The sequence below is a fragment of the Grampus griseus genome (genome assembly GCF_964374135.1).
Source record: "Grampus griseus genome assembly, chromosome: 20".
Classification (NCBI taxonomy): Eukaryota; Metazoa; Chordata; class Mammalia; order Artiodactyla; family Delphinidae; genus Grampus; species Grampus griseus.
Window position 1 is genome coordinate 18,683,837 of NC_139014.1, and position 22,704 is coordinate 18,706,540.

At 41.5% G+C, this 22,704-nt stretch overlaps 1 protein-coding gene across 8 annotated transcripts in view; it reads left to right on the forward strand.

Moving 5' to 3' along the window:
* Nucleotides 1-1,852: 1,852 nt before the first annotated feature.
* Nucleotides 1,853-22,704, forward strand: part of BRCA1 (BRCA1 DNA repair associated) — a 62,012-nt gene continuing 41,160 nt past the window's right edge. For 3 of the 8 annotated variants that reach the window (XM_082678185.1, XM_082678189.1, XM_082678191.1), the window contains exons 1-6: nucleotides 1,858-1,938; nucleotides 9,588-9,641; nucleotides 18,235-18,312; nucleotides 19,269-19,357; nucleotides 20,381-20,520; nucleotides 22,391-22,496. In XM_082678185.1, the coding sequence (XP_082534311.1) occupies nucleotides 1,859-1,938; nucleotides 9,588-9,641; nucleotides 18,235-18,312; nucleotides 19,269-19,357; nucleotides 20,381-20,520; nucleotides 22,391-22,496 (547 nt within the window). In that variant the 5' untranslated portion in view covers nucleotide 1,858. Of the gene's footprint in view, nucleotides 1,939-9,587; nucleotides 9,642-18,234; nucleotides 18,313-19,268; nucleotides 19,358-20,380; nucleotides 20,521-22,390; nucleotides 22,497-22,704 lie in introns of those variants that run through there. The other 5 variants (XM_082678186.1, XM_082678190.1, XM_082678192.1 and 2 more) reach the window with 3 other exon arrangements.

A 22,704-nucleotide genomic window follows, 5' to 3' on the forward strand; every position in this document is an offset into this window, starting at 1 on the left:
CGGAACTACGAGTGCGCAGCCGTGGGCCGATTTCCCCTTCCCAGGTAAAAGCTGCGCCGGACCTTAGGTCACCGACCTTAGAGGACGACTTGCTGGAGACTCGCGGGGATGGATGGGAATTGTAGTCTTCCTAGGATTTGTAGGTTCTTTAGCCTATTATCCGCTCTCAAGATACTAAAACATAACACTCCAATCCATATCTGTTGACGTGCATAAGCGGGCGGAGCTCTTCAATTTGTCAACTGGGCTGTCGCGAGACTCGTGCCCGCTTCCAGTGTCGGAAGTTCCTCTCCATAAGACTACAGTTTCCAAGGGACACTGTGGCCAAGGCCTTTCGATCCGCAATGCATGCTGGAAATCGTAGTTTTCCCCCCACAGCCCTTTTATTTACCAAAACTGGAGACTTCCATTGCGACGGAAAGGGTGAGGGAATGGGCCCTCTTCCTTCGACTCTTTTAGGCACTATCTTGCGCTCATATTCGGGCCTCAGGTAGCGATTCCGACCCTAGTACAGCAATCACTGTGACATAATAAGCCGCACCTGGAAGCGTAGAGGTAAGGGGTCAGGCGCCTGCTAGAAAACTCGAGCAGAATTCGTTCTCTCCCGTCTCTTTCTAATTACGTAACGCAGGGAAAGAATGGGTGACCAATCAGGAACCCCGAGAGGCTCAGCTCTTTCTGTTCCGCCCTTCCGTAACGTGTTTCGTTCTCGCGTTCTGAGAGGCTCTCGCTAGGCGCAGCGGCCGGTGTCCGTGGCAAAAGGAAAGCGCGGGAATTACAGATTAATTGAAACTGCGACTGCGCGGTGTGAGCGTTCCTGACCAAGGGCGGTCCGGGGGGTTTTTTCAGAGAAGTGGGCCTCTGGGCCCGGGAACCACAGACGCTTTGCTCTGGATAAATGTGAGAGAACCCTGGGGAAGGGAGAGGGGCCTACAGGGTGCTCCGGAGGACAGGCAGTAAACAGGTGTGGAGACAGCAGGGGAGAGGTAACTCCTGAAGGCGAGCAAGATGGGTGTTATCTGCCAAGGGGCGGGCGGAAGATGGAACCTGAGAAGCCTAAGACGTTGAATCTGGGGAAATCGTGGGGAGGGGGGTAATTTGTGGGTCACGGGGTCGGGGGGAGGCGCTGAAGGTAAGGGAGGGGTCAGGGTGTCTCCGAGGGGGAATCCTGATGGTGGAAACTGGAATGGGTCTTGAGGGGGACATCATGGTATACAAAGATGGGCTGGTATATGTGAGATGGAGACCCAGAGGGAAAGCGGGGTGCAGGAATGTGTCTGGGAAGAGGAGGAAACAGAATTTTGTGGGAGGAAGAGCCGTTAAGAACTGGATTCATATGCGTTTCTGAGAAGGGACAAGAAGGAAGTAGAGGGGCGAGCCTCCCTTGGCATATACGCTGCTGGCATGGATGTGCCTGAGGAGGATCCTGAGATGAGTGCAGGCCAGTGGGAAAACACTGGGGAAGGACAGGGGTGGGGAGCATTGGTTGGTGTTGATTTTGATTTTAAGCGAGAAAAAGAAAACAGCCGGGATGATTGGAGAATTAGGTGGCTACCACCACTCACCCAGTCAGTCACCCCACTGTGGCTTTCCCGTTCTTGGAGAAAGGAAAAGACCAAAAGGAAGTGATTGGAGGCTAGATATGAAAAAATAGAGAATTTAAATGGTCTTAATTACAAAAAAACTTGTAGAATTTTTTTAAAATAAGGTTTTTGTCATTAGTTCTATGGTTGATCTGATACTAAAGCATTCCAATTTTAAGTGGCACTTAATGAAATCAAGCTTTTAAACCTTTTAACGTGATTTATTTACATATATATTTAAGTTCATGTGTTAAAGTTCATGGGAACAGGAAGAAATGGATTTTTCTGCGAATCACGTTGAAGAAGTACAAAATGTCCTTAATGCTATGCAGAAAATCTTAGAGTGTCCAATCTGGTAAGTCAAGAGTTTATTAATTTGAGATTCTTCCTTATATCCGATGCAAATGAATAGAATTGACCGTAGATAGAAAAGAGAAAAAATTATAATGTTTATTAAGATTAAGCTATTAAAGTTGCTGCTTTTCTTAAATGAAGAGCTTTAGGAATATAAGAAATTACTCCTTTTTCTCCACTCTAACCTTCCCTCTGTGTCACCTCAACACACACAGTCCCCTGTCTTGAATGTCCACAGACTGTCTTGATTGGCTGTACATTGGGGCAAGGCTCTGGTTTGGCTTAAGTGGCGTTTGGGCATTTCATCCATCTCTACAACCAGCTTGATCACTTGGAATGGACATAGTTAATAATGGCAAAATAAAATCACAAATGCTTGGTGTCAGTGAGTGGGTAGGTCTTGGGAGAACCTTTGGTTGAAACTAGCCCTGTACTATATTTAAATAAGAATACTGTGAGTCCTCAAAGCCTTTAGCAAGTTTCTTTGACCCCACCCCCCAGATTTATTCACTTATTTAAAAATTTTTATTTTTTATACAATTTTTAAACGTTACTCTCCATTTATAGTTATTATAAAATATTGGCTATATTCCTCATGTTGTATAATACATCCTCGTAGCCTATCTTACACCTAATAGTTTGTACCTCTCACCCCCCACCCCTATACTGCCCCTCGCCCCTCTTAGACTTTTTGAGTGAGCCTTTGTTTCCTTCATCTACAAAATAAGGAGGGGACTAGAGTAGTAAAAGTTTTTTTAGATTGAGGTGTAATTTACATACAGTGAAATGCAGAGAGCTTAAGTGTACAAGTCTATGAGTTTGGGCAAGTGTATATATATCTGAGTAACCCAGTCAAGATATAGAACATTTCCGGGCTTCCCTGGTGGCACAGTGGTTAAGAATCTGCCTACCAAGGCAAGGGACACAGGTTCGAGCCCTGGCCGAGGAAGATCCCACAAGCCGCAGACAACTAAGCCCATGCGCTACAACTACTGAGCCTGAGCTCTAGAGCCTGCAAGCCACAACTGCTGAGCCCACGTGCCACAACTACTGAGTCCATGCGCCTAGAGCCTGTGCTCCGCAACAAGAGAAGCCACCACAATGAGAAGCCCACGCACCGCAACAAAGAATAACCCCCACTCGCTGCAACTAGAGAAAGCCTGCGCACAGCAACGAAGACCCAACACAGCCATAAATGAATGAATGAATGAATGATATAGAACGTTTCCATCACCCCAGAAAGTTATCTTGTGTGGATTCAGGAGCTCTTAACTTGCTGACCCTCCATGACCCTTGGAGGCCTATAGATAGAACTGTATTCTTATATAATTAGTTTCTTATGTAATTTTATATTTTGTATTTTATATATTTAAAAGCATTGCTCTAAGAAAGGGGTTCATGAGCTTTACCAACTGCCAAAGGGGGTCCATGGTACAACAAAGGTTATGAACCCCAGGTAGTCACTAGCTGACCTCAATGGTATCTCTTAAATCTATAAAATAAATTAAAAACCATACCTCAGAATTTCTTGGTAAAAAGCCAGAAAGGCAATTTAGGAGGATTACTGACTACCCTCTTCCCTCTGTTCTCTTAATTCTGCTCATTCTGGCCTCTTCGCTGCTCTTCAGACATGCGACATATTCTCCTGCCTCTGAGCTTTTATGCTTGCTACACCCTCTGCCTGCAACATTCTTCCCCTGGTAATTGCATGGCTCACAAATCTTGGTTGAAATACCATCTTTCAAAGAGGCAGACGATCCCAATTTAAAATTGTAACACTCCAACCCTCAACACATCCCTTATCCCCCTATGTTTCCATAATGCTTATTTTTTACATAACTTAAAACTATCTGACATTCTGTATAATTTATTTATCCTTTTTCTCAACCCCCACAGAATATAAACTCCCATGGGCAGAGGTTTTTATTTGTTTTATTTACTTCTTATCTTCAGTAGTTAGAACAGTATCTGGGACATAGTAGCCACTCAGTAAACATTTGTTGAAGGTATTAAGTAATAAACTAAATTGGTTCTTTGATAATTTAGTGGTTTTTAACATGGTGATAGTGGTGGGTATTATTCAAAAAGTAAACTGAAAAGTTTTACCTTTGCTTTGTGCTTCATGAAAGTTGTTTTTCATACTTGGAGTCAAATAAGATTTTAAAAAATGCAAGTTGTGTTTTCAGAGAGAAACAAGATTTGTAAGTAACCTACCTTCTGCTCCCCTGCCTCTCAACATTTCAGCTAAACAAGAACCAAAGCTAAATGAGCTTTACAGCCTAATTTACGAAACATCAGAGCCAGGCAAGCAGGAAATGACAATTGGAAAAAAAATTGCTTTTGAAAAAGCATAAAACTTACTCATGATGATTACAAAGAGTGATCAAAAAGTCCTTAATAGTATGGCATTTGGGTCCATTTATTTTACATTTCCATGGGACTCAGTCATAATAATGTAATGTTCTTTCTCATTCTGGCAAAGTAAACTATCAAATAAAAAAACTCAGATACAGGGGACTCCCTGGTGGCGCAGTGGTTGAGAGTCCGCCTGCCGATGCGGGGGACACGGGTTTATGCCCCGGTCCGGGAGGATCCCACATGCCGCGGAGCGGCTGGGCCCGTGAGCCATGGCCGCTGAGCCTGCGCGTCCAGAGCCTGTGCTCCGCAATGGGAGAGGCCACGACAGCGAGAGGCCCGCATACCGCAAAAAAAAAAAACCAAAAAAAACTCAGATACATAAAAATTAAAGATGTGAGAATGAAAGTTAATGTTAAATTTTTATTTTCAGTCAACTACTGTGTATTTTCCAGCTCCATATTTATTTATTTTTTCAATCTGTTTTTGTTTTCTTTTGGCTGTGTTGGGTCTTGGTTGCTGTGCGCAGACTTTCTCTAGCTGTGGTGAGCGGGGGCTGCTCTTCCTTGCGGTGCACGGGCTTATCATTGCAGTGGCTTTTCTTGTTGCGGAGCACAGGCCCTAGAGCATGCAGGCTTCAGTAGTTGTGGCATGTGGGCTCCATAGTTGTGGCTCGCGGGCTCTAGAGCACAGGCTTAGTAGTTGTGACGCACGGGCTTAGTTGCTCCACAGCATGTGGGATCCTCCCGGACCAGGGATCAAACCCATGTCCCCTGAACTGGCAGGCGGATTCTCAACCATTGTGCCATCAAGGAAGTCCTCAATCTGTTTTCTATTAGAAATAGACCTGGTTTTTAAACTAAGACTGTTCTGCCTGGTTGTTAAACCTTAAACTCATACCTAGTTCACTTTTTTTTTTTTAACATTGCCTAGAACAGTACAATTTGCAGTTAATGTCTTAAATGATTCCTGACTGTGAATGGAAACAATGTTATTTATGGTAACTATAGGGTAGGTTTCCAGCTTCTTTGAGGTCTCAAGCTAAAATTCCTTCTCCTGGCCCCTGAGTCATTATTGGCATTTATTTCTGATAACTGGTAGTTCATTCTAACTCTTTACACGTGAATATACAAATTCTTTGACTTTCGAAGAGTTTGCTAAAATGTGTATCCCAGTGGGGGGTGGTTGTTTTTTGAACCTAACCTAGCTTCTTTCTCCAATCACTTACCATGTTGGAAGCTCTAAATATAAATATGCAGTAGACCTAAAATATTTCCTGGTTTCAAAAGTTTAAAATATTTGAGTCACTTTTATTTTTATTTATTTATTTTCAATATAAATTTATTTATTTATTTATTTATTTTTGGCTGTGTTGGGTCTTTGTTGCTGCGCGCGGGCTTTCTCTAGTTGCGGCGAGTGGGGGCTACTCTTCATTGCGGTGAGCGGGCTTCTCATTGCGGTGGCTTCTCTTGTTGTGGAGCACAGGCTCTAGGTGCACAGGCTTCAGTAGTTGTGGTTTGTGGGCTCTAGAGCACAGGCTCAGTAGTTGTGGTGCACGGGCTTAGCTGCTCCGCGGCACGTGGGATTTTCCCGGACCAGGGCTTGAACCTGTTTCCCCTGTACTGGCAGGCTGATTCTTAACCACTGCGCCACCAGGGAAGCCCTATTTTTATTTTTTAATTAATTAATTAATTAATTAATTTTTGGCTGCGTTGGGTCTTTGTTGCTGTGTGCTGGCTTTCTCTAGTTGCAGCAAGCGGGGACTACTCTTCATTGCAGTGTGTGGCTTCTCATTGTGGTGGCTTCTCTTGTTGTGAAGCACAGGCTCCAGGCACATGGGCTTCAGTAGTTGTGGCTCGCGGGCTCTAGAGCACAAGCTCAGTAGTTGTGGCGCACAGGCCTAGTTGCTCTGTAGCATGTGGGATCTTCCCGGACCAGGACTCGAACCCATGTCCCCTGCATTGGCAGGTGGATTCTTAACCACTACGCCACCAGGGAAGTCCCTGAATCACTTTTATAGTAAACATTTACTTTCATCAGGACCTAGAAGAGAACATTTTAATTTTTTTCTTTTCATTCCCATTCTCTCTTCAAGCTTTTCCTTCAACAGTAATTACTTTTTTATGTATTGGAGTTTTCATCTGTTCAAAGTTTGTGTTTACAGTATGTTTGTATAGCTTGGTTTTTAATTACTATACTGAAATATAATTATCTCAGAATTGAGTCAGTGGTGAGAATGAAAGCCATCTGGTATCATAGCTAAATCCAACTTCTCTTTTACTGAGAATTTCTTTTGCTGTCTAGCCTATCTGAGGAATAGTGATTTACTAACATATCAGAGTTTTCTTTGTTTTTCTTTTTAAAATCACTTTCAGTCCCAATAATAATACTAACATTGGTACAAGTCATCTCAGGTTGTAAACATTTTCCTAAGTAGCATTTAATTTTATTCTCAGAATAGCCTCAAGAGACTGGTAGAGTGGGTGACCGAGAAGGAAACTGAGGTTCAGGTAGCGTGGTTGGCCTGAGATCACTCTGCTAACAAAGAGAACTGTAGTAGAAACCCAGTCTTCTGACTTACTCTGGTATTTTTCTTTTCATTGCCCTGTGCTGCGTCAGAAACCCCATGATTGCGAGAGTTGTGTTACCAAACCCTTCATAAGGAGGCTATTGTCCCCCAGCTTTTCTTGTGATCCTTTTCTAAAGAGTTAAACATTTAATGAAACACATTCCTATCACATACACAGGTTACCTGTTCTTTGATGTCTTGCCTGAACTTTACCAAGAATCAGTTTCTGGAACTCTCATTCAGAATAAACACTGAAGACTTAAAATAGCCTGTAGGTTCCTGCGTGCTCAGGCTCCCACCTACCTCTCTGACCTCTTCTACTGGTACCTCCCCCTTGATTATTCATCCTAGACCTTGGCCTACTCCATGTCCTTCAAAAACCCTGGACATGGTCCTGCTCAGAGTCTGCCTTTTCTACTCCCTCTGCGGGAATGTTCTTCCCCCAACTGTTGCACAGCTTGTTTCCTCACATTGCTCAGCTGTCTGCCAGTGTCACCTTCTCAGTGAGGCCTTTCCTGACTACCCTGTATATACCCTTCTCCCCACACACTGCACTTCCTGTCCCCTTACCTTGCTTTATTTTTCTTTTTAGCACTTATTCCCATATATGTTTGTTTCTCAATCAACTGCCTACCACAACTAGAATGTAAGTTCTGTGAGGGCAGGCTTTATTTTGTTTGCTGCTGTATTTGCATCTCCAAGAGCAGTGCTTGCACATAGTAGATGCACAATAAATACTTGTTATATTAGTAAATGAATTAATCTCAGGAGGGCCTTGAGATTTTGTGGTTAGATGGGTAGGGATGAGAATTTGAGTGATGTATTTTCTTTTCTGGAGATTTTAATATTTTTCTAAGTTTATTATTTTCTAAATTTTCTTCAGTGAGTACTTATTACACTGTTCTTACAAAGTAATCACAAACCAAACATCATGTACCCCCTGAAGTGATGTAATAAAAGTACACAGAACCATCTGTAAAGTGTTCTTGCCAAAAAATTGAACCCAATTTTGACTCTGCCTGTAGGTCTAGTTTACAGGAAATAGAGGTTAGAGGGACAAGTTAAACCACATCATAGGGTTATAATCAGCAAAATCTAGAATGTGGGAAATTCTGGAGGTCAAATGACCTAGTTTTTTAAATGACGAGGTAAAAAAAGAGGAGAAATCTGTAAAAGAGACTTGAGATATATCAACCACATGCAATGTGTGGATCTTATTTGGATCCTGATTTAAATGAATTTAATTATTAAATTTTTATGAGACAGTGAGAGAAATTGGAACATGAGTTGTATATTAGATGATACTAGGGAAATTATTATTATTATTTATTATTATTATTATTTTTTTGCGGTACGCGGGCCTCTCACTGTTGTGACCTCTCCCGTTGTGGAGCACAGACTCCGGACGCACAGGCTCAGCAGCCATGGCTCACAGGCCAGGCCGCTACGCAGCATGTGGGATCTTCCCGGACTGGGGCACGAACCCGTGTCCCCAGCATCGGCAGGCGGACTCTCAACCACTGCGCCACCAGGGAAGCCCTAGGGAAATTATTTTTTAGGAGTAATAATGGTTTCATGGTTAAACTAAAAAAGTCTTTATCTTTGAAAGATATATTCTGCAATACTTATAGATGAAATGCTATGACAGCTGGGATTTTAAAAAATATTTATTTATTTTATTTATTTTGGCTGTGTCGGGGCTTAGTTGCGGCACGTGGGATCTTCATTGTGGCATGCGGGATCTTTTTAGTTGCGGCATGCAGGTTCTTAGTCGCGGCATGCATGTGGGATCTAGTTCCCCCACCAGGGATTGAACGTGGGCCCCCTGCATTGGGAGTGTAGAGTCTTACTCCCGGGACCACCAGGGAAATCCCCTGGGATTTATTTTAAAATAATCTTGGCTTTGAGTGGATTTTGGTATGGATGAAATAAATTGGCTGTGAGCTGATAATTGCTGAAATTGGGTTATGGTACATGGAGTTCATTTTACTGTTTTATTTGTGTAAATGCTTTAAGCCTTCCATATTAAGAAATAAAAAGTAGCGGCTTCCCTGGTGGCGCAGTGGTTGAGAGTCTGCCTGCTGATGCAGGGGACACGGGTTCGTGCCCCGGTCCGGGAAGATCCCACATGCCGCGGAGCGGCTGGGCCCGTGAGCCATGGCCGCTGAGCCTGCACGTCCGGAGCCTGTGCTCCACAACGAGAGAGGCCACAACAGTGAGAGGCCTGCGTACCGCAAAAAAAAAAAAAAAAAAAGAAAGAAAGAAAAAATAAAAAGGCAATCACATGCCAAAGAAGTGCTATGAGGGAATTCAAAAGAAATACAAGAAGTTTTTGTCTTTGTGGAGCTTAAAGTTTAGTTAACATATAGGATGTGCACCCACAATGATAGCTCAAAAAAGGTATCAGTGAAAACTAATATGAAATAATATCAGCTAATTTTTTAAATGCTAAAGATAACATAGAATATAGAAAAGAATGATATATTCTGTTTTGATGTCTGAAAGCTCATTGAGGGTAAGGATCATATTCTCTGCTGTATTTTTGGTTCCTAGTACAGCAGACATTTAATAAATATTTATTGAATGAACTTAAAGCCTTACTTTGACTCAGTTATAGCAGCTTAAAGTTGAACTTCTTTATTAAGAATTCATTTATTCATTTACTTTTAAATGAATTATTGAACCTCATTTCTTTTATTTTCTTTTTTTTTCCCCTACCCTTCTAGTCTGGAGTTGATCAAAGAGCCTGTTTCCACAAAGTGTGATCACATATTTTGCAAGTAAGTTTGAATGTTTTATGTGGCTCCATTATTAGCTTTTGTGCTTATCCTTCATAACACAGGAAACACCTAGCTTTATTAAAGCTTTAGCTTCTTCAATTATGTGAAAAAGAATCGTAAGTTTTTGTAGCCATAGTTTGTGGTAAAATATTGGCATATTTATCTAGTGGGATATGAAATCACTTTGAACAGCTGTTTGTTTTTTGTGTCCATGGGTGAAAGCAGATTGCAAGCAGTTACGAAATAAGCAAATTATGTTTCAACTGTCCCAGTTTCTCCTTTCTGTTCATTTCTGCATGTCCTTCTGCTCTCTGCCCTCTAAGGTTCAGTGTTTACCTGCTTCATAATCCTTGTGAAAATAGGAAAGGACCTGATATCAGTTTATATTTAGGCTGAAATTCATTCATACCAATGATTCAAGTTATATTTACATTTTTAAGGATTTTGCCCTTTGAAATGGATATGTTTCTTGATGGAAGAATTTCAGAAAAAGTTTGGTAGATAATGTTGTGGAACAGGGGGTTTTCTCCTTTCCTTGATGTTAAGCTATGACTGAGGCTCGCCCTGAATGCCAACTTATTTCTTTTTAAGCATTTTTTTCTTTTTTAATTGAAAAGGTAAGCCATGTCAATGGTAATGAGTTTACTAGCATATATGATGCAAAATATTTTTCCCTCCTACCTCAAACCCCTGCCTTTCCCTTCCCTCCCCAGAAAAAAACCACAATTATCAATTTCTTATGTATCCTCTAAGGAATTTTTAGATTCAAGAGTTTGTAACTTGGGATTCATGAATGGTTTTCATGAATTTCCTAGAATTATATTGAATTTTAAGTTCAATTGTATTAAAAACTATGGGCCTGTGCAGTTTTCTGGGAAGACAGTTCATAATTTTCATCAGCTTGGAACGTTTCTGTAACCTAAAAAACATGAAAAGCTTCTGCATTAAGGATAATGAGGGCTGGCTGAAGCTGGAGGAAACCTGTTCCCTTTGGAGGGATATCCTTTGAGCACAAGTCTGCCAGCTGGCCAGCCCCTTCCTTCCTCTGAATTTTACCTTTTTGCTATTTATCTGTCCCAACAAGGATCCAGAGCCCATTTCCACTGTCTCTCACCCCTTTTCCAGGTCACCCCACTGGCCTAGATCTGTTCCCAACAATTTCCTTCTCATTCTTCAGGCCCTTCTTCCTGGTCAGGTGTCATGGCAGCACGGCTTTAACTCTCCTTCAAGAATTTTTAGTTTTGTGGCCTCTAGAGGGAAGCTTCTCAAACTGTCTGTGGTATAGGGCCATTTTCTTTGTAGATCAATACCTTTATAAAACAAAATTTTAAAGTCCCCCTATTTAAAAGGTTACAGATAGCTGAAGACTAACCTTTTAAATGCTGGGACTTTCACTGTTTCTTGACAAGAATCTTTCTGAAATGTACTGTATGCTTTCCTGTCACCTTGAATAATGAATATATGGTATTATAGTGTGTAAAGAAGAGATTAAATTATGAACATTCATTACTTTGAGAGCTTGTGGAAGAAGGCAGTTTTACAGGCAGAGGAAATAATATGAGCAAAGGTATGAAGAGAAGAAAGAATATGTTCAGGAAAAAGAAACTAACTTTTCATATATATAGAGAAGTTGTATTACAAAAGGAAGGAGCCCTCAGAGGGGAGATGATATTTGCAAGAGAGAAAGATCCAAGAGGAGGCAGAGGGATTGGAACTAGAAAATGGATGCTAGAAAGAGAAATAGTTGTTATTCAGTGAAGTTGGAGGTAAAGACATCTGTTGAGATTGAGAAGGTTAAAGTTGGGAACTGGAGGAGAGTGAAAAAGGCTTGCAATTCCTAACATGGAGGATAGGAAAAGCAGAATAGCCAGCCATATATATATATATTTTTTTTGCGGTACGCGGGCCTCTCACTGTTGTGGCCTCTCCCGTTGTGGAGCACAGGCTCCGGACGCACAGGCTCAGCGGCCATGGCTCACGGGCCCAGCCGCTCCGCGGCACGTGGGATCCTCCCGGACCAGGGCACGAACCCGTGTCCCCCGCATCGGCAGGCAGACTCTCAACCACTGTGCCACCAGGGAAGCCCTAGCCAGCCATATTTTAAGTGATAAGTTAGAATTAAAAGTTTAGTATAATGCCTGTGTGATAGATCAACTTTTTCATGAAATATCTTCTGTAATACCTTTATAGTCTGAATAACACCTTGATATATATGATAAGAAAGTTCAGAAAAATGCCCCCAAGCATTAATTGTATTTTCTCAAGGTGGACTCTCATTGCTAACAATAACGCAGCTTTATTGACTGGAGTAAGCCTGTAGTTCTGAAATCTTTCATGAGATATACAAAAAGTACAATGGTACCAGTTTAGAAAATATTACTTAGGCCGTTCATGCATTAGCTTGCAGTTTCCAAACAACAGATGAAATGTGTAATACTTTTTGAAAGATCTAGAGCACATTGTCCAAAGAGATATAATCTGAGCCATATAAATCTAACCTAAATTTTCTAGTAGCCACATTACCAAAAGGTTTTTTTAAAGGTGAAATTAATATAGTTATATATTTTTAACCCAATTATGGCTAAAATTTTATCATTTCAAAATACAATATAAAAACATTAATGAGATATTTGACATTCTTTTTTTTTTTGCTGTACGGGGGCCTCTCACTGTTGTGGCCTCTCCCGTTGCGGAGCACAGGCTCCGGACGCGCAGGCTCAGCGGCCATGGCGCACGGTCCTAGCTGCTCCGCGGCATGTGGGATCCTCCTGGACCGGGCCACGAACCCGTGTCCCCTGCATTGGCAGGCAGACTCTCAACCACTGCGCCACCAGGGAAGCCCTTGACATTCTTTTTTTGTAGTAAGTCTCTGAAAGCTTGTGTTTTTCCATACTTACAGTACATTTTAGCTCGGACTAGCCATGTTTCAAGTGCTCAATAGCCACATGTGGCAGCTGTATTGGACAACACAGCTCTAGAAACTAACTACTCAAAGTGGGACTCATGGGTCTGTAGCAACCACATCACATGGGAACTTCCTAGAATCTCAGCCCTACCCCAAACCTGCTGAATCAGAATCTGCATTTTAACAGGATCCCCAGGAGATTCTTATGCACATTAAAGTTTGAGAAGCAGTGCTCTGGAATGATAACCTTTCTATACACTTACATGGAGGATACTAAGAGGGACTAGACCAAGGAAGGCTGAGGTTTAAAGACCAGATAGACCAAATAAGGCAAGTCTTGGGGTCATTTAACTGAGGAGATCCAGATAAGTGGTGAATCAGTGTTGGGGACGTTTCACGGCTGGATACATTAGATCATGACACCAGGGAATTCTGTAATCTAGTAGTAGGTCGGTATGTCAGAGGTCCAGAAATAGGCAAGAGATGGATGATCTAGCAAGTAGATTGAACATAGTCTCTCAGGAGTCTAGCAGCAGAAATGAGAAGTTCAGGGTGGTAGTTATAAGGGAAGAAAAGTAGCAGGGACCCAGCCATAGGAGGCTGAGGGTTAGTGGTAAGATTCTCATCCCTAGGAGACAAGAGCCTTGACTCAGGGGACTGGGATACTGGGCAAGGAAACTAGGCAGAATCTTCCAGATGAAGAGCTCAAGATAGCTTCTTGGTCGGGGAGGGATAAATTGGAAGATTGGGCTTGACATATACCCACTACTATATATAAAATAGATAACTAATAAGGACCTACTGTATAGCACAGGGAACTCTACTCAATACTCTGTAATGGCCTATATGGGAAAAGAATCTAAAAAAGAGTGGATATATGTATAACTGATTCACTTTACTGTACACCTGAAACTAACACAACACTGTAAATCAACTCTACTCCAATAAAAATTTAAAAAAAGAAAAAAAGATAGCTTCTTAATTGTTGGAACTAAAGTACAAACCAGAGGTTTGATTAAAAAAACAGAGCCTCGGGGCTTTCCTGGTGGCACAGTGGTTGAGAGTCCGCCTGCCGATGCAGGGGACACGGGTTCGTGCCCCGGTCCGGGAAGATCCCACATGCCGCGGAGTGGCTAGACCCGTGAGCCATGGCCGCTGAGCCTGTACGTCCGGAGTCTGTGCTCCGCAACTGGAGAGGCCACAATAGTGAGAGGCCCGCATACCGCAAAAAAAAACAAAAACAAAAAAAAACAGAGCCTTAGGACTTCTCTCGTGGCGCAGTGGTTAAGAATCGGCCTGCCAATGCAGGGCACACGGGTTTGAGCCCTGGTCTGGGAAGATCACACATGCCATGGAGCAAGTAAGCCCATGCGCCACAACTACTGAGCCCATGTGCCACAATTACTGAAGCCTACACGCCTAGAGCCCGTGCTCCGCAACAAGAGAAGCCACCGCAATGAGAAGCCCATGCACTGCAACGAAGAGTAGCCCCCGCTTGCCACAATTAGAGAAAGCCTGCGCACAGCAACAAAGACCCAACACAGCCAAAAATAAATAAAATTTAAAAGAAAAGAAAACAGAACCTTATTTATACAAACTGACAAGATTTGGTGGGACCAGCAACATAAGTGGATGCTGAGATGCTAAGCTGTGGAGCTCTCAGGGTCTTTATTTCCTTTAACAAGATACCGTATTTGTCTATTATCTTAGCTCTGTTGATAGTAAGCCAGGGCACCCAGTATAACTGAAGGTAGCCAAAAGTCAGCTTGCCTTTATTTTGCCTATAGTTAGAACTATTAATTCATTGCTTCCTGCCAGGATAGACTTGGACAAGCAACTCAAAATTAGATGAGTTTCCATAACTTGTTAAACTGTGCAGGGTGTAGATGTGCTCAAAAATGAGTACTCTGAAAAGTCCCCCAAGATTGTTTGTGGCACTGTGATTTTACTATTCTCCATCAGCGTTTTCTTAAAAAGCTGAAGCTGCCCTTTAGAAAGCATACTGCATTGTCTTTAAAAATGCCTTTCCTTAACCATTGGGCTTCAGAAACCCAAGAAGCCCAAAACTTTTCTTAGACCTTTTCACTAAGAACCTTATGTAGAACTTGTATATGTGTTTTCATTTAATTGGTGCATCACATAGATTACCCAGGGCTCTAAAACAGAGTTTAATAAATTCTTCTGAGCCCTGAAAAACATGCCACTGTTCTGTTGATCTGTCAGTATTTTCCTTAGCTCAGTCTTTTCAAGTCATGTACAAGTTCATTTTCTCTTTTGAGTTTAGTTAATAACCTTTATGAGTCTGTTCTTTTTCTAGCATAAAGAAAGATTGGAACTCATAATATCTTGGTTGATTTCTACGTATCTGGTTCTCCTGTGTTACTTATGTAATTATTGTACAGGCTGCAACATCTATAGCTTGGCTTATCACGCAATATCTTAGCTGCCGTATTCTGCAGTACTATGTTTAGGGAATTACCTAATCGCTACCTCTACTCTGAATTGTTGAATTGTACCATTTGCCAGTGTGATGCATTGATGCCTCCTAGAGCCATTATGGTAGAGTGCAAGTAGTATTTGCATCTTCTCAACGAGTGGTAACCTCTATTATGTGGCTCTGTATGGACTTTATGGGACTTCTCTGGGTCCAGTGGTTAGGACTCTGTGCTCCCAATGCAGGGGGCCCAGGTTCGATCCCTGGTCAGGGAACTAGATCCCGCATGCCTCCCGCATGCTGCAACTAAAGATACCACATGCCGCAACAGAGGTCCCGCACATGGCAACGAAGATACCCCATGCCACAACTAAGACCCAGCACCACCAAATAAATAAATAAATGTTTAAATGGGCTTTATATACAGAGCAGGTAGCTTTTTGATACCCCTGTCCTCTAAACTATAGAATTGTTGTCAAGTGCAATGTGGTAGTTCAAGCAACTATATAAGTGAAGAAGGACCCCTGGGTCTCCTTGACCAAACCTACCTACATTTACTTTCTCTGGTGGAAAAACCATGGGCTTTGCTACAGTTCAATTCTAGATCCAATATCACCTTTACTAGTTACTTGATTACTGTATGATCTGGGACAAGTCTCTACTGTAAAATGAAGGTAATACTTCAGGGTTGTGTAGACAGAGAGAACAATGCATGTTAAAGGACCTGGCCAGTAAAAAGTGCTCTCTAAGTGTCTGCTGGCTCACCATTCCCACTGCCTTTTCAGCTCCCTAAATCATCTTTCCTGGCTCTCTTCAATGTCGGTATCTTCTCTACTTCCTTCCAGTCACCTCCCTTGCCATAATATTATGTCCTTTATGATAGCAGGGATTTTCTTTTCCTTTTCCACTGAATTTCTTGCATCTAGAACAATACTGGACATGTAGTAAATATTGGTTGTATCAGTGTGAATCACTGCTTTTAATAATCATCACCACAGCTATTTCTGCCCTCTTCCCTTTTTTCCATTCTACCTCTCTTTTGAGTCTTCTTTTGTCTTCTTCCTAAGGGAATGTTGATTTTCATGGACACCATCAGCCAATGGGAGCAGTATTTTCCTTTCTTAAGGAAGCTGACTCAGGACTTCCCTGGTGGTTCAGTGGGTAAAACTCCGTGCTTCCAATGCAGGGGACCCGGGTTCGATCCCTGCTTGAGGAACTAGAATCCCTCATGCATTCCAGAACTAAGGGTCCGCATGCCACAACTAAGAGTCAGCATGCTGCAGCTAAGAAGCCCACATGCTGCAGCTAAGAAGCCCGCATGCTGCAGCTAAGACCTGGCGCAGCCTAAATAAATAAATGTTAAAATATTTATTTAAAAAAAAAGGAAGCTGACTCTGAACATGTTGCATGTGATCTTCAAGTCTTCTTAGCCATATTCAGCGTCTGAGACAAACAACAAAATTGTTCTTTATCCAAAGCCATTCTAAAACCCTGAATGAGCCTCCTTCATTCCTTAGATGTCTAGTGAGCAGTGTGGTTATGCCAGATACTCTGTTGGGCATTGTGAATATAAAAAGGAGCATGTTTTCTTCCAGTCTTGAGGGGTTTTGTTTTGTTTTTTATTTTATTTCATTTTATTTTATTTTATGTATTTATTTATGTCTGCGTTGGGTCTTCGTTGCTGTGCGTGGGCTTTCTCTAGTTGTGGTGAGCGGGGGGGGGGCTACTCTTCGTTGCGGCGCATGGGCTTCTCATTGTGGTGGCTTCTCGTTGCGGAGCATGGGCTCTAGGCGCCCGGGCTTCAGTAGTTGTGGCATGTGGGCTCAGTAGTTGTGGCGCACGGGGTTAGTTGCTCTGTGGCATGTGGGATCTTCCTGGACCAGGGCTCAAACCTGTGTCCCCTGTATCAGCAGGCAGATTCTCAACCACTGTGCCACCAGGGAAGTCCTGTGTACAAGTTTTATGTGGACTTATGTTTTCATTTCTCCTGGAAAGAAACCTAGGAGTAGAATTGCAGAGTCTTATGGTAACTCTTTGTTTAACATCCTGAGGAACTGCCGAACAGTTTTCCGAAGTGACTGCGTTGTTTTATATTTCCACCAGCAATGAATGAGGATTTCAGTTGCTCCACATCTTCGCCAATACTTATTATTATCTGTCTTTTTAATTAGGGCCATCATAGTGGGCATGAAGTGGCATCTCATTGTGGCTTTGATTTCCTTTTTCCTAATGACAAATGATATCGAGCATCTTTTCCTGTGCTTATTGACCATTTGTATATCTCCTTTGGAAAATATAGTTCTTCATATCCTTTGCCCATTTTTTAATTGGGTTATTTCTTTTTTATTGAATTTTAAGAGTTCTTCATATATTCTGGATACAAGTCCCTTATCAGATATATGATTAGCAGATATTTTCTCTCATTCTGTGGATTGTCCCTTCACTTTCTTCATAGTATTATTTGTAGCACCAAAGTTTTTAATTTTGATGTAGTCTAGTGTACCCATTTTTTCTTTGGTTGCTTGTGTTTTTGCCATTTATTTATTTATGAAATCATAGCTTAACCCATGGTCACAGACATTTATAGTTTTAGTTCTTACATTTAGTTCTGTGATCCATTTTGAGTTAATTTTTCTGTATTGTGTGAGGTAAGAGTCTATCTTCATTTTTTTGCATGTGGATGTCTAGCTGTCCCAGCACTATTTGTTGATAAGATTATTCCTTTTCCATTTAATTGTCTTGGTGCTATTGTTGAAAATCAACAATAGCATAGATGTATGTTTGTACTCTCATTCTATTCCATTTATGTATATGTTTATCCTTATGCTAGTATCATGCTGTCTTGATTACTGTAACTTTTGTATTGAGGTGCTGAGTTTTTAAACTAATTATAATCATTTTACTTGAACCACTTACCATTTATGTCTGATTATGCAGCATGAAATAATTATGAGTATATCATTAAATATGCCATATTAACTTTTAATAAGTTTTATTTGATCATAATAGTAAGCCATATGCATGTAAGTTCAGTTTTCATAGATCTTTGCTTATATAGTTTGTTTTCTGATTTTACAGCATCTAAAAACAATTAAAGAAGGCCATTGGTTGTAATTCACCTGCCATTACCTTTAAAATGGCTCTTAAGGGCAGTTGTGAGACTATCTTTTCATGGCTACTTGCTTTTTGAATATTCTCTCTGCAAAAAAAAAAATGTAACTTGAGTTGTTCTTTTCATTCTTTAAAATGTATAGATTTTGTATGCTGAAACTTCTCAACCAGAAGAAAGGGCCTTCACAGTGTCCTTTGTGTAAGAATCATATAACCAAAAGGTATATAATTTGGGTAGTTGGGAGGTTGGAAGTGACAACAACAGGAAAAAGTAGAAATTCCTTAATAACGTAGCTGGTATTCCTATCAAACCACTCATCAGTAGAAAAATATATAAAAAAGGGTGTTTAGCTGACAGGGTAAATTATTTCTAAAGTCATTTTTCTGAAAATTTTACAGTACATCTGCCTTATACAGGTACTAGCAATTCATTGCCTTTTTCTAATCCTTCTATATGATGCAAGAACTTGCAGTCTTATCTAATATAGGACTGTACCACCCTGCCCCCATTGTCCTGATCCTGCTTTTATTTTTCTTCCTTGCGTATATTTCTACTTATTTACACAAACACATATGCAATGCATTTATACATTGTGTGTCCCTCTGGCCAGGATGTAAGTTCTATTAGGGCACTGGCTTTGTCTCAGTCAACACAGTTTTTCCAGTGTTTGACACATAGTAGTCACTCAGATATGTAAATGAATAAATAAATTATATTGTCCTACAACTGTCCTAAACCAAAATCTCTCTTTGGACATTGTTATCTATCTGTGATTTTGAAATAATGTAATCATCATTTGGCAGAAATCCCTGAGAGCTAGAAGTGGCACTTTGGGTGGATGGGATTCAGATGTTAAGAATAATAAGTTCTCTATGCAGTGGATTTATATCTACTGTGGATTCAAAGTACTATTATTTTAGATAATTATAGGCTTTTGGTAAGTTTGAATGGCCAAAAATAATTATAAAAACAATCAATATGCTATGTGGTTTATTCTGCTGTCAGTGATGTTTTGATTAGTGTAATGTCACTAATAGCTCTGTTCTTTCCATATAGTTTTTTTTTTAACTGTTGCTACTTCTTTTTTTATTTGTTCACATGTCTTTCCTTATTTTAGTGTCCTTAAAAAGTTGGTAATCTTTTGCTAAGTGTGTCTTTCAAACAATTTACTTTCAGAAGCCTACAAGAAAGTACAAGATTTAGTCAGCTTGTTGAAGAGCTATTGAAGATCATTCATGCTTTTGAGCTTGACACAGGATTGCAGAGTAAGTGTTGCATAACCCCAGGGGCCAATGCTCAAGTGGCCATCTATTAAAATGGAAGTTGGTGGAATTATTTTATTTGAATAGGTGGTAAGACCTTTTGGTCTAGGTTAACTTTAGCTCTTTATCTGTAATCTTTTTTTTTTTTTTTTCCTCCGGTTCGTGGGCCTCTCACTGTTGTGGCCTCTCCCGTTGCGGAGCATAGGCTCCGGACGCGCAGGCTCAGCGGCCATGGCTCACGGGCCCAGCCGCTCCGCGGCATGTGGGATCTTCCCGGACCAGGGCACGAACCCGTGTCCCCTGCATTAGCAGGCGGACTCTCAACCACTGCGCCACCAGGGAAGCCCCTGTAATCTATTTTTTAAATCATTCCCACTGGTCTCACACCTTATTTTATCCATCCTAATATGCACGTTTTTTATTTGCACATCTCCAGAATTGGGAGCAGTTTACCATTAATGGTGTGTCATTGTTTAATTTAGTGTTTTCTTTCTTAGTGGTACAGAAAATAATGGTGCATTTTATATCACTGGTATTTTAGTTTCAGTGAAATATGGTATTAATAGGCAAATTTGTTAGTATTAAGGTAGGAAAAAAAGGAGTAGAAATAACTTTGGTCTATGTGTTCGTTTCCTAGGAGTAGAACTTCTGAAGTTCATTTTTTAAAAAAGTATAGGCAACCTTTAATGCATTGTTTTTGTTTTTTTGTTTTTTTGCGGTACACGGGCCTCTCACTGTTGTGGCCTCTCCCGTTGCGGAGCACAGGCTTCGGACGCGCAGGCTCAGCGGCCATGGCTCACGGGCCCAGCCACTCCGCGGCATGTGGGATCCTCCCGGACCAGGGCACGAACCCGTGTCCCCTGCATCGGCAGGCGGACTCTCAACCACCGCGCCACCAGGGGAGCCCTAATGCATTGTTTTAATATTGTACAACAAAGAGCATACACAGGCTTTCTCTTGGTTCTTTGCTTACAATTAATATTTTTTTCTAACTGCAAAAATAATGTTTTCCTTTGTAATTCACAGTTGCAAACAGTTATAACTTTTCAAAAAAGGAAAATAACTCTTCGGAACATCTAAAGGAGGAAGTTTCTATCATTCAAAGTATGGGCTACCGAAACCGGGCCAAAAAACTTCAACAGAGTGAACCTGAAAATCCTACCTTGGTAAGGCCATTTTTGTGTATTCTGATAACATCTCTTTATTGAGCACTGTGAGTTGGTGAGTGTGCTAGATGCTTATGGATTTACATAAAAAGTCAGTAAACAAGGGAAGATGGTAAATTAAGTGGCCAAACAAGAGTTAGAGGAGACGAGAGAAGGTCCCCGGTTTTAGTGCTTTGTTCATTCTGATGAACGTATTTTTCTTCATATCTGTCTTAAGATAGACACAAGGACACTGATGGTCAGCTTGCTAGTTTTTAAAATAACCATCTTATGGCAGTTCTCCAGGGACAAGGACATATCTTCTGTTTTATTTCCTCTGAAAAGTTGCCTGGAAAAAAAAAATCGGTTTTTAACATTTGAAAATTGCTTCAAGTTAAAAGTGTAATTGTCAAAGAAAATGCAGAGATTTGCGCTGTTATTCATATGTGAATGAATAATGAAGATCTTAAAAATGATAGTTCTCTGGCGCAGTGGGTATGAGTCTGCCTGTCAATGCAGGGGACATGGGTTCGAGCCCGGGTCTGGGAAGATCCCACATGCTGTGGAGCAACTAAGCCAGTGAGCCACAACTACTGAGCCTGCACTCTAGAGCCCGCGAGCCTAGAGCCTGTGCTTCACAACAGGAGGAGCCACCGCAATGAGGAGCCAGGGCACCACAGCGAAGAGTGGCCCCCGCTCACTACAACTAGAGAAAGCCCACGCGCAGCAAAGACCCAATGCAGCCAAAAATAAATAAATAAATAAATTAATTAAAAAAAAAAAAGTTCTCATAGTACCAGCATTCACTTTTCGGTAGATGTTGAAGTGCTTAAAAAGAAGAAGGAAAGCTTCAACAGAGTAAGGTCCCGTTTCTAAATATTCTCTCCTGTACTGAATATTCTTAGGCTTGCTGGGTTTTCTTTTTTTTTTTTTTTGCAGTACACGGGCCTCTCACTGTGGTGGCCTCACCCGTTGCGGAGCACAGGCTCTGGACGCGCAGGCTCAGCGGCCATGTCTCACGGGCCCAGCCACTCCACGGCATGTGGGATCTTCCCGGACCGGGGCACAAACCCGTGTCCCCTCCATCGGCAGGCAGACTCTCAACCACTGCGCCACCAGGGAAGCCCATTGCTGGGTTTTCTTTATTTTCATTTATCCTTTTTAAAAATTTACTTTGGGGCTTCCCTGGTGGTGCGGTGGTTAAGAACCCACCTGCCAATGCAGGGGACACGGGTTTGAGCTCTGGTCCGGGAAGATCCCACATTCCGCGGAGTAACTAAGCCGGTGCACCACAACTACTGAGCCTGCTCTCCAGAGCCTGTGAGCCACAACTACTGAGCCCGTGTGCCACAACTACTGAGCCTGTGCTCTAGAGCCTGTGAGCCACAACTACTGAGCCCACATGCCACAACTACTGAAGCCCCCGTGCCTAGAGCCCGTGCTCCGCAACAGGAGAAGCCGCCACAACGAGAAGCCTGCACACGCAACGAAGAGTAGCCCATGTAGCCCCCGCGCACCGCAACTAGAGAAAGCCCGAGCGCAGCAACGAAGACCCAATGCAGCCAAAACTAAATAAATAAATAAAAAAGAAAGAAAGACAAAAACAAAATTAAAAAGAAAAAAAATGCTTTCCTTATCTTTAAAAATATTACACAGATAATACATATTTATTTTAGAAAAATTTAGAACAACAGAGAGAGGGGAAAAGTATTCAAAGCACACAAAACTCATACATTCTGGTGTGTAGTCTGCGAAATGTTTTTTCTGAGGTGTCATAAATGTTAGCTAATTGATAATGGTCTATTTGTTTTGTCCATGGCTTTGAGTTTCTGTTAAGAAAAAAAAAGCACAGAACTGGCCAACAATTTGTTGATCATTCTTTACTGCTTAGCAGGAAACCAGTCTTAGTGTCCAGCTCTCTAACCTTGGAATTGTGAGATCTCTGAGGACAAAGCAGCAGATACAACCTCAGAATAAGTCCGTCTACATTGAATTGGGTAAGAGTCTCAGATTTTGTAAGTTTAGAATAATAGTTGCTGGATTCCTTGTCTAGGAGTTTTACCAAAAACCGTGGTCACAATTTATACAGTGGCAGAGAGCTCTGGGAAGTGAAAATAAAATAATTTTACTAGCCTTATGATGTGTTATAAATAATGTAAAAGATGCAGGTCTCACCTTGAAGAACCTTCCTTTGTAAAGAGAGCA